We start from the raw sequence: 16,990 nt of genomic DNA on the forward strand, positions 1-16,990 counted from the left end.
GAGCCCTCGCCTGCGCGGTGGCCCCTGCCCACTCCCCTTGCTGCCCTAGCCCTAGCTCACCGTCTCTGTTGCTGAGCCAACACTCCTGTTCCTGTCCAGGTGTCAGGCCAAGTTGCCCTCTGTACTTCCAGGCTGGTGGGATGGAAAGTGAGAAGGGAAAAAGAATCTGTTGTCTCACTGTCCGATCAGAGACACCCCCTTCAGGGAGCCTGTTCTCCATAATGCAGGCTCAGAGATAGGGCCCAGGAGAACCTGGAGGACCTCGGTTGGTTCCCCCTGTTATTCTACCGTCTTCTGGCATTCACTTGCATTGTGACTTTGCCAGCAAGTGAATCCAGTGGCCTGTGGCTCAAGGGTGCTGTCTGACACTGCCAGCTACTGTCCCAGCTGGGGCCCACCTCTACCCACACCTCCTCTTCCTAGACCATAAGCCAGAGCTTATGGATCAGGGATTGTTAACTTGGGAGACCAGACCAGGAGAGCCTCTGTTGTCACCGGCTAGTGGCAGGGAGACCCTGGACATGCTTTGTTCTTGGTAATACTCTTGCTAGTCAGGGAGGTCCTGGAGGACAGGGTCTGAAGCCAATCGGTGTCAGTATATTAATTCAGTCCAACATGTGCTTCCTGTTCACCCTCTATTTACTGCCCACTCATACACCTATGGCCAATTGATTTCCAACAAGAATACCAAGAACATTCAATGGGGAAAGAAGAATCTCTGCAACTAGTGATGCTGGCACAACGGGATATCCACAGGCAGAAGAATGAAGTTGAACCCCTGCCTCACACCATATACCAAAATCAGCTCAAGATAGATCAAAACCCCAAGAACAAGAGCTAAAGCCATAGAACTCTTGGAGAAAATAGAGGGATAAATCATGACCTTGGATTCCTAGATATGATACCAAAAGCATGAGCAATGAAAGGAAAAAAAAAAAAAAAAAGAGAGATAAACTGGTTTTCATGGAAATTGAAAGCTTTTGTACATGAAAAGACATTTTCAGGAAAGTGAGAAGATAACCTGAACAGAATAGGGGAAAGTATTTGCAATCATATATCTGATAAGAGTCTCTATCGTAGACCATATCTTCTGGAGACAAGCAGTGTGAGTGCTCTCGTGAGCAGGACAGACCAGAAAACATGGTTCCTGCCCTTGTTGGAACTTAGGAGCATGGGAGGGAGAATCACCGATGGGCACACAGGCTGTTCAGGCCAGGCACACAGTAGGTGCTTGGCCTGAATTTCCCTGTGGCTATGGGTCTGAAAGTCCTCCCCAGGCCATCCTTGGTGCTGCTCCCTCCTGGCTTCCACTGGTCCTGCTTCTGACCCCACATCCTCCGGGGTGACTCCTCCTCTCTGGTCTCCCTATGCTGGCCTTGCTCCCCGCCTCTCCAGTTCTGTGCCACCTCCTCCGTCTCCCCTCAGGTGCTCCCCCCCGCTGAAAGCGGCCCCCGCAGCAGTCTGGCCTACAAGTACATCATCCACGAGGACCTGCTGCCCCTTATCGGGGGCAACAACGTGCTCCTGGAGGAGACAGACACCTACGAGTGGGCGCTCAAGAGCTGGGCGCTCTGCACCAAGGCCTGTGGAGGAGGTACCAGCCTGCCTGACTGCAGTGCCCTTGTGGGACAGCCTGGGGCCTCTCGGGAGAGGAGCAGGAGGGGTCAGGGGCCTGAAATTGTCTCCATTTACTGTGTCCCCAGCTCATGCCTCAGTTTCTTCTTGAAGGTCTCTGGGGGTGTGCCAGCCTGCCTGGGTAGGGCCTTGGGGTTGGGCTGGGGGTGCTAGAGTCAAACCTGGGGCAGGGTCTCTGCCCTGCAAGGGCCCCCCTCTGTGCAGAGGGACTGTGGTGCAGAGCCATATCCCCACCTGCACTATGGCAGGGACACCTGAGATGGGCTGGTCAGGTGGCTTCCTTAGAAAGTGACTTTGGGAGGAGATGTTGCAAAGGCACAGAGGGAGGGAGGACTGGCTCCTGGCCCTCCAGAGCTCACAGTCCCTGAGGCTCTGGGCCAGGATAGTGGGGGGCCTGGTGGAACCGAGCCCCCACAACAGGCTGCCCTCCCTCCAGGGATCCAGTTCACCAAATACGGCTGCCGGCGCCGACGAGATCACCACATGGTCCAGCGGCACCTGTGTGACCACAGGAAGAGGCCCAAGCCGATCCGCCGGCGCTGCAACCAGCACCCGTGCGTCCAGCCTGGGTGAGTGCTTCCGGGGGAGGGACGAGGAGGCTGAACACAGACGTCCCGCAGTCCTGACCTCAGGATGAGGGGTGCTCCTCCAGCACTGGAGCGTGGGGGCACACAGACCCTGCAGTCGGGACTCTGAGCAGAGGGCACCCACACACAAGACTCTGCCCCTGCCCAGCACTGCCCTCCTTGCCCATCCGTCCCCTCTGAGGTTTCTAGATTAGCTTTCACTCCCAGAAAGAGGAAGACGTCACCTTTGTTCTGTCCCTCCCAGCATCCTTTTATAGGTGGAGAGGCTGAGCCCCGATCTGTGGACCCAGCTTTCTCTCCATGATCCAGGGGGTCCATGGAGGTGAAGAGGAGCTCAGTGCTTCTAGGGCCTAGGCCAGGGCATGTCCATCAGCTCCTCTGGGCAGTCATCTGGGGCCCAGGGATGCGGCCCAGCCTGTCAGCCCCCAGCCATGTTCTAGCCCCTGATTGGGATTTCCTGGCTCTTTTGATAACAGGGTCATGTTCTTGGGGCTATTTGGAGAAAAGAGAGGCTTTTTTTCCTCTTCTCTTGGGGCTTAGGGGAGAAAAGAGCCGTGATTGGTGTAGGATCAGGATCTGGCCTCTGAACCTGTTGCCCAGCACCCCCTCAGCCCCTAGCAGGCTTCTTTAGTGGCCCTCAGGCAGGGCCGAGGTTAGTGGGCCAGCAGGAAACCACAGAGAACCAATTCTGCCCTCCTGCCTCCCTGGAGTCCTCTCAGGGTTAGGGAAGGGATTCCAATTCATCATTGCTGACCTATAGCAGCTCTGTTCCTGTAGGGTGGAGGGGGCTGGGGCCAGGGCAGGAGCTGGTGACCGGTGCTAGAGCCTGCCATGTCCTCCTCGTGTCCAGCTCCAGGCCATGGTCCCCAGCCCCCTCGCCCTCCATGCTTTTCTTTGACGCATTACTTTTTATTCCGGCCACTTTCCCCACAGACACTGGTGGTCACAGAGTATGTGGGGCTAACGCCTTCATGACCCTCAGCAGGTTGCCCACCAGAAACATGGCTTGTCTCTTCATGTGTTAAATGCCAAGTGAAGTCTGAGGGCTTTTGGTTTTGTTTTCTAAAGGAAGGGGTTGACTGAAATCCCTGGTTTATTAAATGATGCCTCAGGAAACAGAGGAGTGGCATTTGGGGGCTGCCCTCCCTCCCTCCTGCCACAGGGGTCTTGCATTTTCTCTTTCTAGACAAGAGCAGTTTTGCTTTGGTCTTACTCTTCCAGTGGGCATCTGCTTAAGATGCCGCTGGGAAGTTGCTCTGTGGCTGAAATATGCTCGGAGACCACCAGCTTGCAAAGCTCTGCAGGCGGTGATAGCGGCAGTGCCTGCATTTATGATACACCTGCTGTGTGCCATGCACCCTGCCACATGCTTTATGTATACATGTCCTTAACTGTCCAAGAGCACCCGGAGGCTGGGGGTGCTTCTTCTCTTGTGGCACGTGGACTCTCTAGTTGCAGTGTGGGCTCCAGAGCTCATGAGATCTGTGGTTTGCAGCAGACGGGCTTAGTCGCCCTGCAGCATGTGGGATCTTAGTCCCCCAACTAAGGATTGAACCCATGTCCCCTGCATTGGAAGGCAAAGTCTTAACCACTTGGCCACCAGGAAAATTGATTGTTGAAAGAATCCTGATGTGAAGATGGGCTAACTGTGGCTTAGAGTGGTCAAGAGCTTGCAGGGTGCAAGGACACGCAGAGTGGCAGGATTTAAATAGGGATTATACCCATTTTTAAGACGAGGAAGCTGAGGAGGAATAAGTGACCTCCCTAAGGCCACACACCTGGCGGCTGCAGAGTCAGGTGGGTGGCTTGGCCCCCAAGCATTCTGAAGCCCAGACCTTCTCTCTGGCTCCTGCCTCCTGTGGTTCAGAGGGTGGGAGCAGCTCTGGGAGAAAGTATGCCACAGTCCTGCCTTCCTGTTACCTTTCTCCCTGTCTGTCTCCAGGTGGGTGACGGAGGAGTGGGGCACCTGCAGCCGGAGCTGTGGGAAGCTCGGGGTGCAGACTCGGGGGGTGCAGTGCCTGCTGCCTCTCACCAACGGTACTCACAAGGCCATGCCGGCCAAGGCCTGCCCCGGGGAGCGGCCTGAGGCCCGTCGGCCCTGCCTCCGCGTGCCCTGTCCACTGCAGTGGCGGACAGGAGCCTGGTCCCAGGTGAGCTGTTCTCAGAGGGTGCAAGGGGCTGGGCTAATAGGCACTTACCCTGGAAAGTCCAGAAAGAGGTGGGTCTGGGAGGGGGGAGCTGCCGAGAGTTTTGGTTGTCCATGCAGGCAGAGTTTCTGACTGAATTTCTTTCCCCACATCTGATTTGATTTTTCTCAAAACTAAGTCCAACAGCTTCCATGTATGCTTGGCCTTTATATTATTCAGTATCTGCTTTGACCTTCACTGAGAAGCTGGGAGGCCTGGGCTAATATCCCTGTGTTTTAGATACACAAATTGAAGCATATTCTTTTTAGTATTTATTTTTCTTTGGCTGTCCTGGGTCTTACCAGGATCCTCCATCTTCACTGTGGCATGTGGGATCTAGTTCCCTGACCAGGGGGTGGAAGCTAGGCCCCCTGCATTGGGAGAACAGAATCTTAGCCACTGGACCACTAGGGAAGTCCCTGAAGCACATTCTTGCATTCAGGAAATATTTACTGAGTGCCAACTACTGTGCTAAGAAGGCCTAGAACCCGTTACCCACAGACCTGATTTGTGTCCTTGTGGTGCTTACAGTCCAGTGAGGGAAACATGAGACGAGTACCAGAGACAAAAGCGTGTACAAGCTGCAGCTGGATCTGAGCAGAAGTAAGCAGGGTCACATATCAGGGAGGGCCTCTCTGAGGCAGTGACATTTGAGTTGTGACCCGAGGTATGAGCCATGGGAGGACCCCGAGGCAGGAACGACCTTGTTATATTCCAGAAACAGAAAGGGACTAGAGCTGAATGGGAGGGGCAGGGGTTGTAGGATGGCTTTGGAGAGGTGGGCAGGGGTCAGATGCTGCAGGGCTTTATGAGGAGTTAGTTATTCTAAGAGCAGTGGGAGCCTTGAAAGGTTTTAACGTGTATCACAAGCTCTGATTTCAGGTTTAAAGATCACTCTGGCAGCTCTGTAGCAAGTTCATTGTTGGGAGGTCAGCGAAAGAAAAGGGAGACAATAAGAAGGCTGTGGAGTGGTCCAGGGACCACAGGATCTTGTGTTTTCTTAAAAATTCATTGGGTTTGAGCTTTGAAGACATTACGTAGAGTGAAATAAGCCAGACACAAAATGATGAATACTGTATGATTACTTCGGAGAAGGCAGTGGCACCCCACTCCAGTACTCTTGCCTGGAAAATCCCATGGACGGAGGAGCCTGGTAGGCTGCAGTCCATGGGGTCGTGAAGAGTCGGACATGACTGAGCGACTTCACTTTCACTTTTCACTTTCATGCATTGGAGAAGGAAATGGCAACCCACTCCAGTGTTCTTGCCTGGAGAATCCCAGGGATGGGCTCGCACAGAGTCGGACACGACTGAAGTGACTTAGCAGTAGCAGTATGATTACTTAACGTGAGGTACCCACAACAGTGAAATCCATAGAGACAGAAAGTAGAAGAGTGATTGCCAGGGGCTGGGGGAGAGAGGGTGGGAAGTTAATGTTTAATGGGTGCAGAGTTTCTGCTTGGGAAGAAGAATCAGTTCTGGACCTGGCTGGTGAGGGTTTCACAACAGTGTAAATACACTCAATGCCACTGAACCATGAATGTAAAAATGGTCTCAATGTAAATTGTATGGTCTGTATATTTGACTATAATTTTTGAAACCTCAACTGATCACAGAGATAAGCACAATAATGCTTATTTCAATAGAAAAATACCAGGAAATATTATATATATATATATATATATCCATTCATAGGAAATTATACCAAAAAACCCCCCATGGTCTGTTCACATAAAATACTATACAGCAAGAAAAATAAATAAGCTTGAACTGTACTTATCAGCATAGATAAACCTCAGAAAAATAGGTGAGAAAAAGCATTGACATATGAAGGACAAAAACACTTCCAATGGGGCTACCATTTATGTACAGTTTAAAAAGACACAGCACAATATTTGAAAATATGCCAGAATGCTGATTTATTAACATTGCTAGTGGGCTGTTTGAACAGGCGTTCATGACCAACTTCCTCATACTTTTCTGCAGGCTTGAAATATCACACAATACAGAGTATTTTATTTTTATTATTATTAATTCTGTGGGTTGCGCTGGGTTTTCGTTGCTGCATGCAGGCTTTCTCTAGTTGTTGTGAGCAGAGGCTACTCTCTAGTTGTGGTGCATGAGCTTCTCATTGCGATGGCTTCTCTTGTTGCAGAGCACGGGCTCTAGGGCATAAGGGCTCAGTAGTTGTAGCTGTCAGGCTCTAGAGCTCAGACTCAGTAGTTGTGGCCCATGGGCTTAGTTGCTCTGAGGCATGTGGGATCTTCCTGGACCAGGGATCAAACCCATGTCCCCTGCATTGGCAGGTGGATTCTTATCCACTGCACCACCAGAGAAGTCCAAAACAGATTATCTTAAATAACTAAAAATCCCCACACAACCCATGCAGGGTTTATATTCTTCTCTGTAACATATAGCTTTATTTGTTTGAATGTTAAACAGACAGATTGCTGGTCCATAAGGGACCCCTTACATAAAACAGAGGTGACAGTTGGTGGAAGATCATTGCCCCCGTAAGACTGGCAGAAACATTCCAGAGCTGTGGGTGCTTGTAACTCTTCATCCTGGGAGATGAACTGTCTTTGTCCTGTGGTTCTGTGTGGTGTGTGACCCCTGTGTCTCCCTGGGTTGTCACCTGCCCCCAGTATGCAAAGTAGACCTTTGCTAGTCCTTTCATCCCACTAAGAGAGGCTGTGCTCAGTGCTCGCAAAACCCAGTGACCTCAGGAGGCATGGGTTTGATCCCTTGTTGGGGAAGTTCTGCATGCCGTGTGGAGTGGCCAAAAAGAAAGCCCAAGACAAACAAGCCTGGTCACATGGGGCACCCTCCCTTGCTTTTCCTGAAGTGACCCTACTGATCTATTAGAGCATGGGGGGGTCCAGGAGATGGTGTGTGTGGCAGTCCTCACCAATGGCCTTCTGCTTCTGGCAGCCATGCCAGGATACTTTTGAGCATGTCTCTGCATGCTGAGTTTTGGAAAGCAAAGTCAGTGAATGTCAGAGCTAGAGGGGTCCATGGGGACCCTGACACCTAGCTCTCTTGGCTTAGCTGGTGTTACAGTCTGGGTTCCTGCATCCCCTTGACAAGGTATCATCAAGTGCATAGACCTGCCCCAGGTCCCTTGGACTGGTGGATGGCAACAGGGAGTGTGCCAGGGTGATACACAAATTATTTGAGGACCCAGGCACAAACCGGACACAATGAACATAAGTGATAGTGCCAGAAGGGGGTCCCACAGGCCCCCTCCAGGAGGTGGGGAGGTTCGGGGTGGTCTAAGATTAGGACAGTGGCTCTTTCCCACCTAGTTGAGGAATATTTGGGCTTCCCTGGTGGCTCAGATGGTAAAGAGTCTACCTGCAATGTGGGAGACCCAGGTTCAATCCCTGGGTCAGGAAGAATCTCCTGGAGGAGGGCATGGCAACCCACTCCAGTATTCATGCCTGGAGAATTCCATGGACAGGGGAGCCTGGTGGGCTACAGTCCAGAGGGTCACAAAGAGTCAGACACGACTGAGTGACTAAGCCGCAGCAGCAGCAGAGGAGTATTTGAGGTTGCTGCAGTGACCTGGAGAGGCTGTTGAGTGCAGTCCTTGCACGTTCCCCTGGTCAAGCAGAGACTTGGCACCCTCCTCTGTACACTTCTGTCCTGCACATTAGCTGGGCCTCGGAGCTCACCATCCCCTTCCTGTGTCTCTCCACCACCCCGGCCTGCCCCCACCCCCCACGACAGTGCTCCGTCACCTGCGGAGAGGGCATCCAGCAGCGGCAGGTGGTGTGCCGGGCCAGCGCCAACAGCCTGGGGCAGTGTGAGGGGGACAAGCCGGACACGGTCCAGGCCTGCAGCCTGCCCGCCTGCGGAGGTGAGCCGGGCAGGGTGGGGGTTGGCCAGCTTCAGGTCAGACTGGCCTAGACCTGAGGCCCAGCCTGACTGGCTTCCCAGCCCACTGGTACCCCCCAGTACTAGCGCTTCTTCTCCACCTCTCCCAGGAAACCTCCAGAACTCCACAGTGAAGGCAGACGCCCGGGAACTTGTGACCCCAGTGGGGCAGTGGATGCCACAGTCTGGGCCCGTGGATCCCATCAACAAGATATCATCCAGTAAGTATATCTCTGGACCCTATCCCTTTCCCAGCCTCCCAGTGTCTGGCATCACCAGCATGGGCCATGCAGTGGAGCAGACCCTGCTTCCAGTCTGTCCGTATGACCTTAGCCTCCTGAGGTGACCATCACCACCTCACAGCCTTGGATTCTTCAGCTGTGAGCAGGGGGTGATGCTTGTATTGGTCCACGGTTCCTTATCTGCTGTTCCAAAGTAATTGAAAGCTGCAGATGTCTCCCTGAATCTGGTGCAGACTCACTGGGCAGCAAAATCAGAACTGGACTAACAAGAGATTATATTTTGCTACAGAAACATTGCCATATTTGGTTACAAGGTGACCTCCCAGGCCCACCGGGGATGTTATATAATATGAATACACTGAAGATTACTTTTCTAACTTCCAAAGTTCTGAATTATGAATCATATCTGGTACCAAGGTTTGGGGATGGCAGTGGTAGTTCTGAGCTGTCTTTATAGGGCATTTGAGAGAATTAAATGAGATAAAGCATGCATTCCTGACTAGCTGTCAGCTAACAGCAACAAAAACAGTAGCAGTCATTTATCTCTGCTTCATGATCCTGAGCCTCTCATCTTTCATCCTCTCATCTTTCCATCTATCTGCCCGTCCACCCATCTATCCACCTATCCATCTATTAATAAATATTGACCAAGAACCTACCAGGCTTTATGTTCTGTGCTTCCTTCCTAGGTTTCTTCTCTATTTCCCTTTCTCACTGTCCCAAGGACCAGGGTCTGTCAAGATGAGTAGCAGAAAGATCCCAGACCCTGACTCCTAGTGAGAGGACCAGTTGCTTGGCTGTGTGACCTTGTGCACATCTGTGAACCTCTCTGAGCTCAGCAACTTTATCTGTAAAACAAAGGGGTCTGATTAAATGTCTTCAGGTTATCTCCTGGCTCTAGTCTTGCTGCTGCTCTGCTCCTTTGCTGAGGCTCAAGTGGTGCAAGTGTCTGGTTTCCTTTCCTTTCACTCTTGGGAGCGAAGGGAGGCTCTTACTCTGGTCCTAGAATTCTGGCGCCATCTAGAGGCCACTTGTTTCCATTTTCTCTAATCTTTCTCATTCCCCTTAGCCTGCACCCTACCTTTTCTCTCCTTTCTTCTTCTCCTTCCCCATCCCCCCTCCTCCCTTGTCCCCTCCCTTTCCCCTTCCTTCTCCTCCTTTTCTCTTTCCCTGGCATAAATTAGTAGAAAGCTAAGCTCCTGACTTCACATTGTCTGGAAAGACCTACCTGAAGTTATCACAGAAATGCAAAAACATTTTTAGATGACATTTAAGCCAAAGCAAACAAAACTAATATAGTGAGCACCCCTCTATGCCAGAAACTTTTAAAATGCTATTTTCAATAATAATATTATTATTATTTGGTAAATGTCAGCCTTATTCCCATTTTACAGAAGAAACTGAGGGTTGAAGAGTTTAAGGCCTCGCAACTTTTAAGTGGTAGACCCCTGAATGGAACCTAAATTGGCTTGATTCCACACTTAGTGGTAAGGGGGCTTAGTGTTTCACATGCGTGCTGACTGGTGGCAGGACGTTTAGGCTGCTTGTCACACTGGGTTACCAGCTGCCTGGACCTGGCTGGAGCGGATCAGATTCCTCAGGGTTGACTGGGAGACTGGAGGTGGGAGCTGGAGGACTGAGTAGGCGGTGGGACCTGGCGGATGGGCGCCTCCAGCATCGGTTCCTTTGCTGTGTGTGCAGCGGAGCTCTGCGTGCGGGACAGGTCCATCTTCTGCCAGACGGAAGAGCTCGATCGCTACTGCTCCATCCCCGGCTTCCACCGGCTGTGCTGCGAGTCCTGCACCAAGAAGACCTTGAGCCTAGACCCTGGCCTGGCTTCACCACCACCCCTCTCCACTCCTGGGAGCCCCTTCTCAGCACCCGTGGCCCCTCCAGATGCTGTGGAGCCCTCTGTGGGGCCAACGGGATCAGACCACCGTCAGCGAGACCAACCCACACCGCTCCCAGGACCCCTGGGCACGAGCGCCCCCGTGACCCAAAGCGACTTTGCTCCCCAGAAACCAACCCCTACCGCATTCCGGGACACTTCTGCGAGTGCCCCCTGGGACTGGACCGGGGCCCCTAGCCCAGCCTCTGAAAACAAAGGGCAGCTCAGGGAAGACCCGAGGCACCCAGGCACCAGCCTTCCCTCCACGGCCCTGGTGACATGAGCCCCGCCTCGCCCGTCCTGCCAGTCAAGTTTACAATCTGTGCTGCCCCAAGACCCCCGGCTCAGAGGACACACAGCGGGGCGGGGGCCTGCACGGACTGCCTTTTAAATTATTTGCCTTCTTGTCGTTCTAGTTTGGGGCTGTGACACTTTACACCCTGTGAAATGGGTGTATGAGGAAGAAAAAGATCAGGGAAAGTCCTAACCGGAGATACCTCAGCAAGCAGCCCAGGTGACCGAACCGAACCTCTCAGGGGCTCCTGTCTGTCTCTCCTGCCGGGACTGAGGGCCTGCTACCACCCCTCCCTCACCCCTGGCCACCGGGCCCCACTCCAGATCCCTTTGCCAGGACTTGTGAGGACCCCGGTGGAGGCCCTGTCTACTGGGCCCCTCTGCCCAGAGAGGCAAAGCAGGACAGGGAAGGTGGAGGGAACACTCGGAGGTGGTCTGAGAGGAAGCGGGCTGGGGGAATTCAGCTACAGGCCTAGGGTGGGTGGGAGGCAAGTTCATCTCAGACTCAGCTCTTTGTAGCAAGAGCTCCAGACAGCTCCTCCGGCCAAGGCCAAGGAGCAGAGTCCAGCTTGAGTGTGCGGGCAGGAGGGCAGTGTTGGTGGCCACGTCTGCACCTGCAGATGGCACTTCCTGTGACTCTGGTGCCTCCAGGTTACAGGTGGGCCTCCTAACCTCACCCCAGCCCCCACCCCCTGAGAAGGGAGCTCTGGACGCCCTGGAGCATGTGTCCTCACCATCCAGGGGATTCCCAACTGGTGCTAGACCCCTGGCTGGACCAGGAATGGCAACTGTGGTCATCGCTTTGGTGCATGAAGGGAGCGCGGCCTGGAAGGTGACTTGGGGCACGCGGAGACATTCTCAGGCTGAGCCCCATCCGCTGTTGCCCTCTATCAAAGACCACTCCCGCTAGAGTCAAGGATCTTCTCCCACCTGGCTTAAGCTGGGCCAGAGGTGTATTTGTGGTGCTGGGTAGGGGTAGGAGGGTGACCAGACTCCAAGGCTGAGAACCAGAGTCCACCCATAGCCAGACTCTGGGGTTGACAAGAGCCAAGTGCCCCAGGGCAGGACATGAACCTCTGCCCCATGGAGACACTGGCCCACGGTGCTTAGGGGCTCAGCCACCCCGCTCCCCACCCCACGTTATCTCCAATGGCAGGTAACTTCCTTGGATCCTCTGGCTCTCTGGAAGCCACCCAGTTCCCAGGACCTCTCCCAGGGGTCCTCACTCTGAGGCATGCAGAGGGTCTCCCAGACTCCTCAGCAGGCCGTAAGGTGCTGGCCAGTTCTTCTGTTCCCAGGGCAAAGGGGCCATTCTGAGCCAGGCTAGAGGAATAGGGACAGCGGGCCCCGGCCTGAAACCCCCTGGAGAATGGAGGCCCTAGAGGGGCTCCCCAGATACCCTCTCCACCCGCTACCTACCCCTCTTTGGGTAGGGGCATCTGGGACACACACTGACCCATTCCTGTGCGACCCAGCCCACCTGTGTCAAGTGCCTTTGAGATCGAGATCTTTAAATTTTTATGTATTTATTAACATTGTCCTTGGTGTTTGTTTTGGACCTGAAAAAGTTGTGGTGTGTTTTTCTTTTTCTCTCCGTTTTAGCAAAAAAGGGACAGCAAAGTCAGAGCTCTACTGTTCTGGGCTGGTAAGATAACTGGGGTTGCGGGTGGACAGGGAAGGGTCGGAGCCACAAGAAGACTTGGCCCCCAGCTTCCTCACCTTGGTTGCGCTTGTTCTGGGGCTCCTCTGAACATCACCTCGGTGGAGAGGCAAGAGCAGGGCTGGGGTCCTGGGGGTCCCACCTAGGCTGTTCCATCAAGTAGCTATGTAGCCTTGGGCAAGTCACTATCCAGAGTTTGGCCCAAAGGGTGGAAGCACCTGGGAGGACTTTGGGGTCTGCATATGGTGGACGTGCTCATGATCAGAGCTATTCAAACACACGGGGGATGGCTTCTTTGCAAGGTGTTGAGTACTCTTTCCCTGGGAAAGTCCATGCAGGACATGGATGTCGGACAGGAGGCAGAAGGAACATGATGGGTCTTATTGGGAGGGGAGGGCTGATGTGGAGGTTGCTGTATAATTTAAAATATGGATCCATGCCTTACTCCTTGCCCATGACAGACATCACTAATCCATTACCACAGTGTACCACAGGCCCCTCCCTGACATTTGTGGGGCCCAGGACAAGGGCACAGAGGCCCCATCCAGGGACCTCACATGCCCACGTGTGTCTAGCTTTCAAGTCCAAGCTCCATTTATATCCCTGTGCAAATAGCTTCCCCTTAGAAACTAGCCCTTCTAAACACTTCTGTCACTTGGACCTAGGGGTGCATACGTGGTGACCCAATCACACATAGGGGTTGCCTAGGGAGATGCTACCACAGTCCCTGGAACTGCACTCAGGACTATTGGGGTAAGGAATACTGTAGGCCAGTGTGCTCAGAGTGTAGCCTGCAGGAGGAGACTCATGGACCTTGGGGGAGGGTACCTGACCTTGCCATGGTGGGTAGTATGGGTGGAGTGGGGCCCTCTAAGATCTCCAACACCCCAGTTCTAACAGCAGTGCTGGCACATTTCGTGGGGCAGGGATAGCACATGGAAAATGCCAATGCTGTCCTGTGTTGTGCCCATGGCAGATATTGCCAATCCATCACTACACTCTTCCCCGCTGAGCCCAGACTCCCCCTGGAGGCCTTCACATAGTGCTCCAGGTACTGACCTCCGATCAGTTGCCCTGGCCAGGACAAGAAACAGTGATGTTAGACTGGGTCAGTGAATTTAAACTTTCACACCATTGGGAACCTTTGTTTGGGCTCAGCATCTCAAAGCAGGACTGCAGTGGCCCAAGTGGAGGAAGAGGGACCAAGAAACCAGCCCCAAGGACCCTCCTCTGACCTCGAGGACCCCACAGAGTCCTGTGTGTGGACGACACAGCTCTAGGGAGCTTGTGGGCTCTAAGGTTCCGTGGGGCCCTCAGCCCTTCTCAGCTCATCTGAAAAAGTGTCAGTGAAAGCATTTGCCTTGCCCAGCTGTGAAAACAACATGACCAGAAAATGCAAGAGATGGTGGATGAGGGGTCTCCTGGGGGTGACGTTGGTCACTGGGCTATTCCTGGAATGGGCTTGAGGGATCCAGTCAGCGTGGAGGATGGATGAGCTGTTGCTGCGCCACAGTAGACCAGAGTCAGGGCTTGGGCTCCTTGAAGTCCCCAGCCTCCACCTGTGGAATCCTGCCGCTTTCCCAGTCTCCCTGTAGCCCTTTCATCCCTGTGGGTCCTGTTGCTCTTGGAAACCCAGGCCATGGCCCCGACCAAAAGTTACCCATACCCTGCTTAGGATGTAGAAAACTACAGGAGGACATCAGTTCTACCCTTACAATAAGAAGCCAGTAAGCTGCAGTGTCATGCCTCTTTTAGCCTGTTACGGGGCTGAGGTTTCAAGGTAAGCAGGTGGGTTAAATTTCAGAGGGTGACTGAAAGAAAGAGAGGCTCCACATGCTCATCTACCTCTGGCAGAGCATGGAAGGAAGTGGTCAACAGAGAAGCAGGTAAGAAAATGCAACTGAAATTTTAACCCACTTTTAAAGGTTATGGTGACAGTTTGGAATCATTGGGAGCTCTGTGCCCAGGGGGAGCCTGCACCTACTCATCCAATCTTGTCCATGGTCCTCAGCTGGATGCACAAGAGGACGATCTGGGGCAGGACAGGTGAGCCTTGAGTGGACCCTCTGGGGCTCTGACTAAGTCTGAGAGTGCAGATTAAGAAAGCAATTCCGATTCACAGTGCACCAGGACGCAGGCTACCTGTACACGGAAAACTAGAAAGCCTTGCTCAGAGAAGTGTAAGAATAGCTAAAGGAAGTCTCAGTATGGTCAAGTTCTCAAAATGACCTGTAAAGGTAATGCTGTTCCACTCAGAATTCCAGCCGGCTGCGTGTTCTTTGGAAATTGCAAACTGATCATAAAATTTTTATGGAAATAAAGAGGACTTAGGATATTCAAAACAATTCTGAAAATGAACAAAGTGGGAGAATTTATACTACCTGATTTCTAGACTGACTGTGAAGCTACATTAACTAAGATGGTTTGGCATTGGTGTAATAGATACACAAAACAATGGAACAGAATAGAAAACCCAGAAATAGACCCACACAACATGAGTTCTTAACAAGATGCCAAAGTAATTCAGTCAGGATATGATAGTCTTTTCAATAAATGATGTTAGAAAAATTGAAGCTCTGTATAGAAAGAAAGAAACCTCAACTTTCACCTCATATCATATGTGAAAATTGACTCAGTCAAAATGGGTGATCAACTTAAAGGTAAGAGCTAAAACCAAAAACTTACAGAGGAAAAATGTTTGTAAAAAATCTTTGTGACCTTGGGTTAGACAAAGATGGCACTAAACGGGCACAAACCATAAAAGAAAATGTTGACAAATTGGACTTGATCGAAACTAAAAACTTCTACTTTTAAAAAGACAGTGGTAAGAAAATGAAAAGGCAAAATAAATAAATAAACAAGAAACAAAAAGCAAACAAACAAACAAAAAAACCAAAAACAACAATGGGAGAAAACCAACCAACAACACAAGCTGGGAGAAGATACTTGCACATAATATATCTGATCCTGGACTTGTATCCAGAATGTATAAAGAGTTCTTAAACAATGCCCCCCCCCCAATGGGCAAAAGATTTGGACACTTTACTGAAAATGTACAATGACAAATAGGTACAGGAAAGGATATGCAACATCACTGGTTGTTAGGGAAAGGGGAATTTAAATGGCAAAGAGATTTTATTTCATAGCCATTAGAACAGCTAAATGCTTCCCTGGTGGCTCTGATGGTAAAGAATCTGCCTGCATTGTGGAAGACCTGGGTTTGATCCTTGGGTTGGGAAGATCCCTGGAGGAGGGCATGGCTACCCACTCTAGTATTCTTGCCTGGAGAATCCCCATGGACAAAGGAACCTGGCAGGCTATGGTCCATGGAGTCGCAAAGAGTCGGACACAACTGAGCGACTAAGCACAGCACAGAACAGCTAAAATTAACAAGGTTGGCCACATCAAGTGTTGGGAGGATGTTGTGCATCTGGAACTCTCATTCTTTTAGGTAGGAATGCAAAGTGGTACATCCATTTAGAACATTCAGTCTGCTTCTTATAAAGTTGAACATACATTTACCTACAACTCAGTGATGACTGCCTTATGTAATCACATGAGGGAAATGAAAACATTTGTCCACAAAACAACTTGTATGCAAATGTCCCTTAGCAACTCTATTCAAAATAGACCTCGACTGGAAACAACCTAAATATTTACCAAATAGTGGATGGATAAATAACCTGTGACATATCCATAAAATGGAATACTACTCACAAACAAAAAGGTGTGAACCACTCATATGTACGTGCACACATCAACATGCACAGATCTGCAGAGCGTTCTGCTGAGAGAAGACAGGCCCCAAAGACTACACACCAGGTGAGTCCCTTCATAGGAGATTTTGGAAAAGATAAAACAGATCACTGGTTGCCAGCGCTGGGAGTGGGAGGGAGGATTGACTGTGAGTGAGCATGGGAGGACTTTGTGGAGGACTAGACATGCAGAGGTACCTTGATTGTGGTGGTCACACTCATTTTAAAGTGAATTCTCCTATATGCAAATTCTGTATCAGTAGAAAATATTAAATCACATAATGAAGGTAATGGGAGATGTCTCACCCAAGATCTCTGCAAATACACTGTACTGTTTTCCTGGAGAAAACATCTGCTCCCCTCTCCCATTTGATTCCCAGCATCACCGTTTACCACCTGAGTGGAACTGGAAGAGTTATTTTACCTTTCTGAGCCCTAGACTCTAATCTGTAAAATGGGCATACTTCTTTCTATCAGAATTGCTCATCACTCTTTGAGGTGCTGAGTGCTGTGTCTCTGCTTACCTAGGAGGTAGGCTGCTGGAGGAGAGTAACGATTCTTTTCTTATTTGTGTCCTTCTCTCTTCACCCCCTGCCTCCCAACAGGCCTCAATAGAGGCCTCTGGGACTCCTGGCTGCATGATGTGCAAGTAATTTGTAAGGACAGCCAGAGGTACCCAGGCCAAGCCCTAGGCTTCTAGGCAAGGGACATGTTCCTGCTGCTAGGACTCCCTGGGAGCAGGTGACTACCCAGGGCTGGCAGCGCCTCATCCAGAGAAGTGGAGGCAAGAGGGTACCCGCCTAAGCTCAGAGGCCCAGGACAAGCTCAGGCTCCACACCAGCACTTGGCTTCATGTGCAGGCTGCCCA

General features: G+C 51.6%; 1 protein-coding gene across 6 annotated transcripts in view; it reads left to right on the top strand.

The window, feature by feature from the left end:
- Positions 1 to 12,267, top strand: part of ADAMTS14 (ADAM metallopeptidase with thrombospondin type 1 motif 14) — a 92,436-nt gene extending 80,169 nt beyond the window's left edge. For all 6 annotated transcript variants that reach the window (XM_043926588.1, XM_043926584.1, XM_043926589.1 and 3 more), the window contains 6 exons: positions 1,426 to 1,594; positions 2,072 to 2,204; positions 4,165 to 4,372; positions 8,137 to 8,266; positions 8,394 to 8,504; positions 10,227 to 12,267. In XM_043926588.1, the coding sequence (XP_043782523.1) occupies positions 1,426 to 1,594; positions 2,072 to 2,204; positions 4,165 to 4,372; positions 8,137 to 8,266; positions 8,394 to 8,504; positions 10,227 to 10,696 (1,221 nt within the window). In that variant the 3' untranslated portion in view covers positions 10,697 to 12,267. The remainder of the gene's footprint in view (positions 1 to 1,425; positions 1,595 to 2,071; positions 2,205 to 4,164; positions 4,373 to 8,136; positions 8,267 to 8,393; positions 8,505 to 10,226) is intronic.
- The last annotated feature ends 4,723 nt before the right edge of the window (positions 12,268 to 16,990 follow it).

This window comes from Cervus elaphus, chromosome 15 (genome assembly GCF_910594005.1).
Source record: "Cervus elaphus chromosome 15, mCerEla1.1, whole genome shotgun sequence".
NCBI lineage: Eukaryota > Metazoa > Chordata > Mammalia > Artiodactyla > Cervidae > Cervus > Cervus elaphus.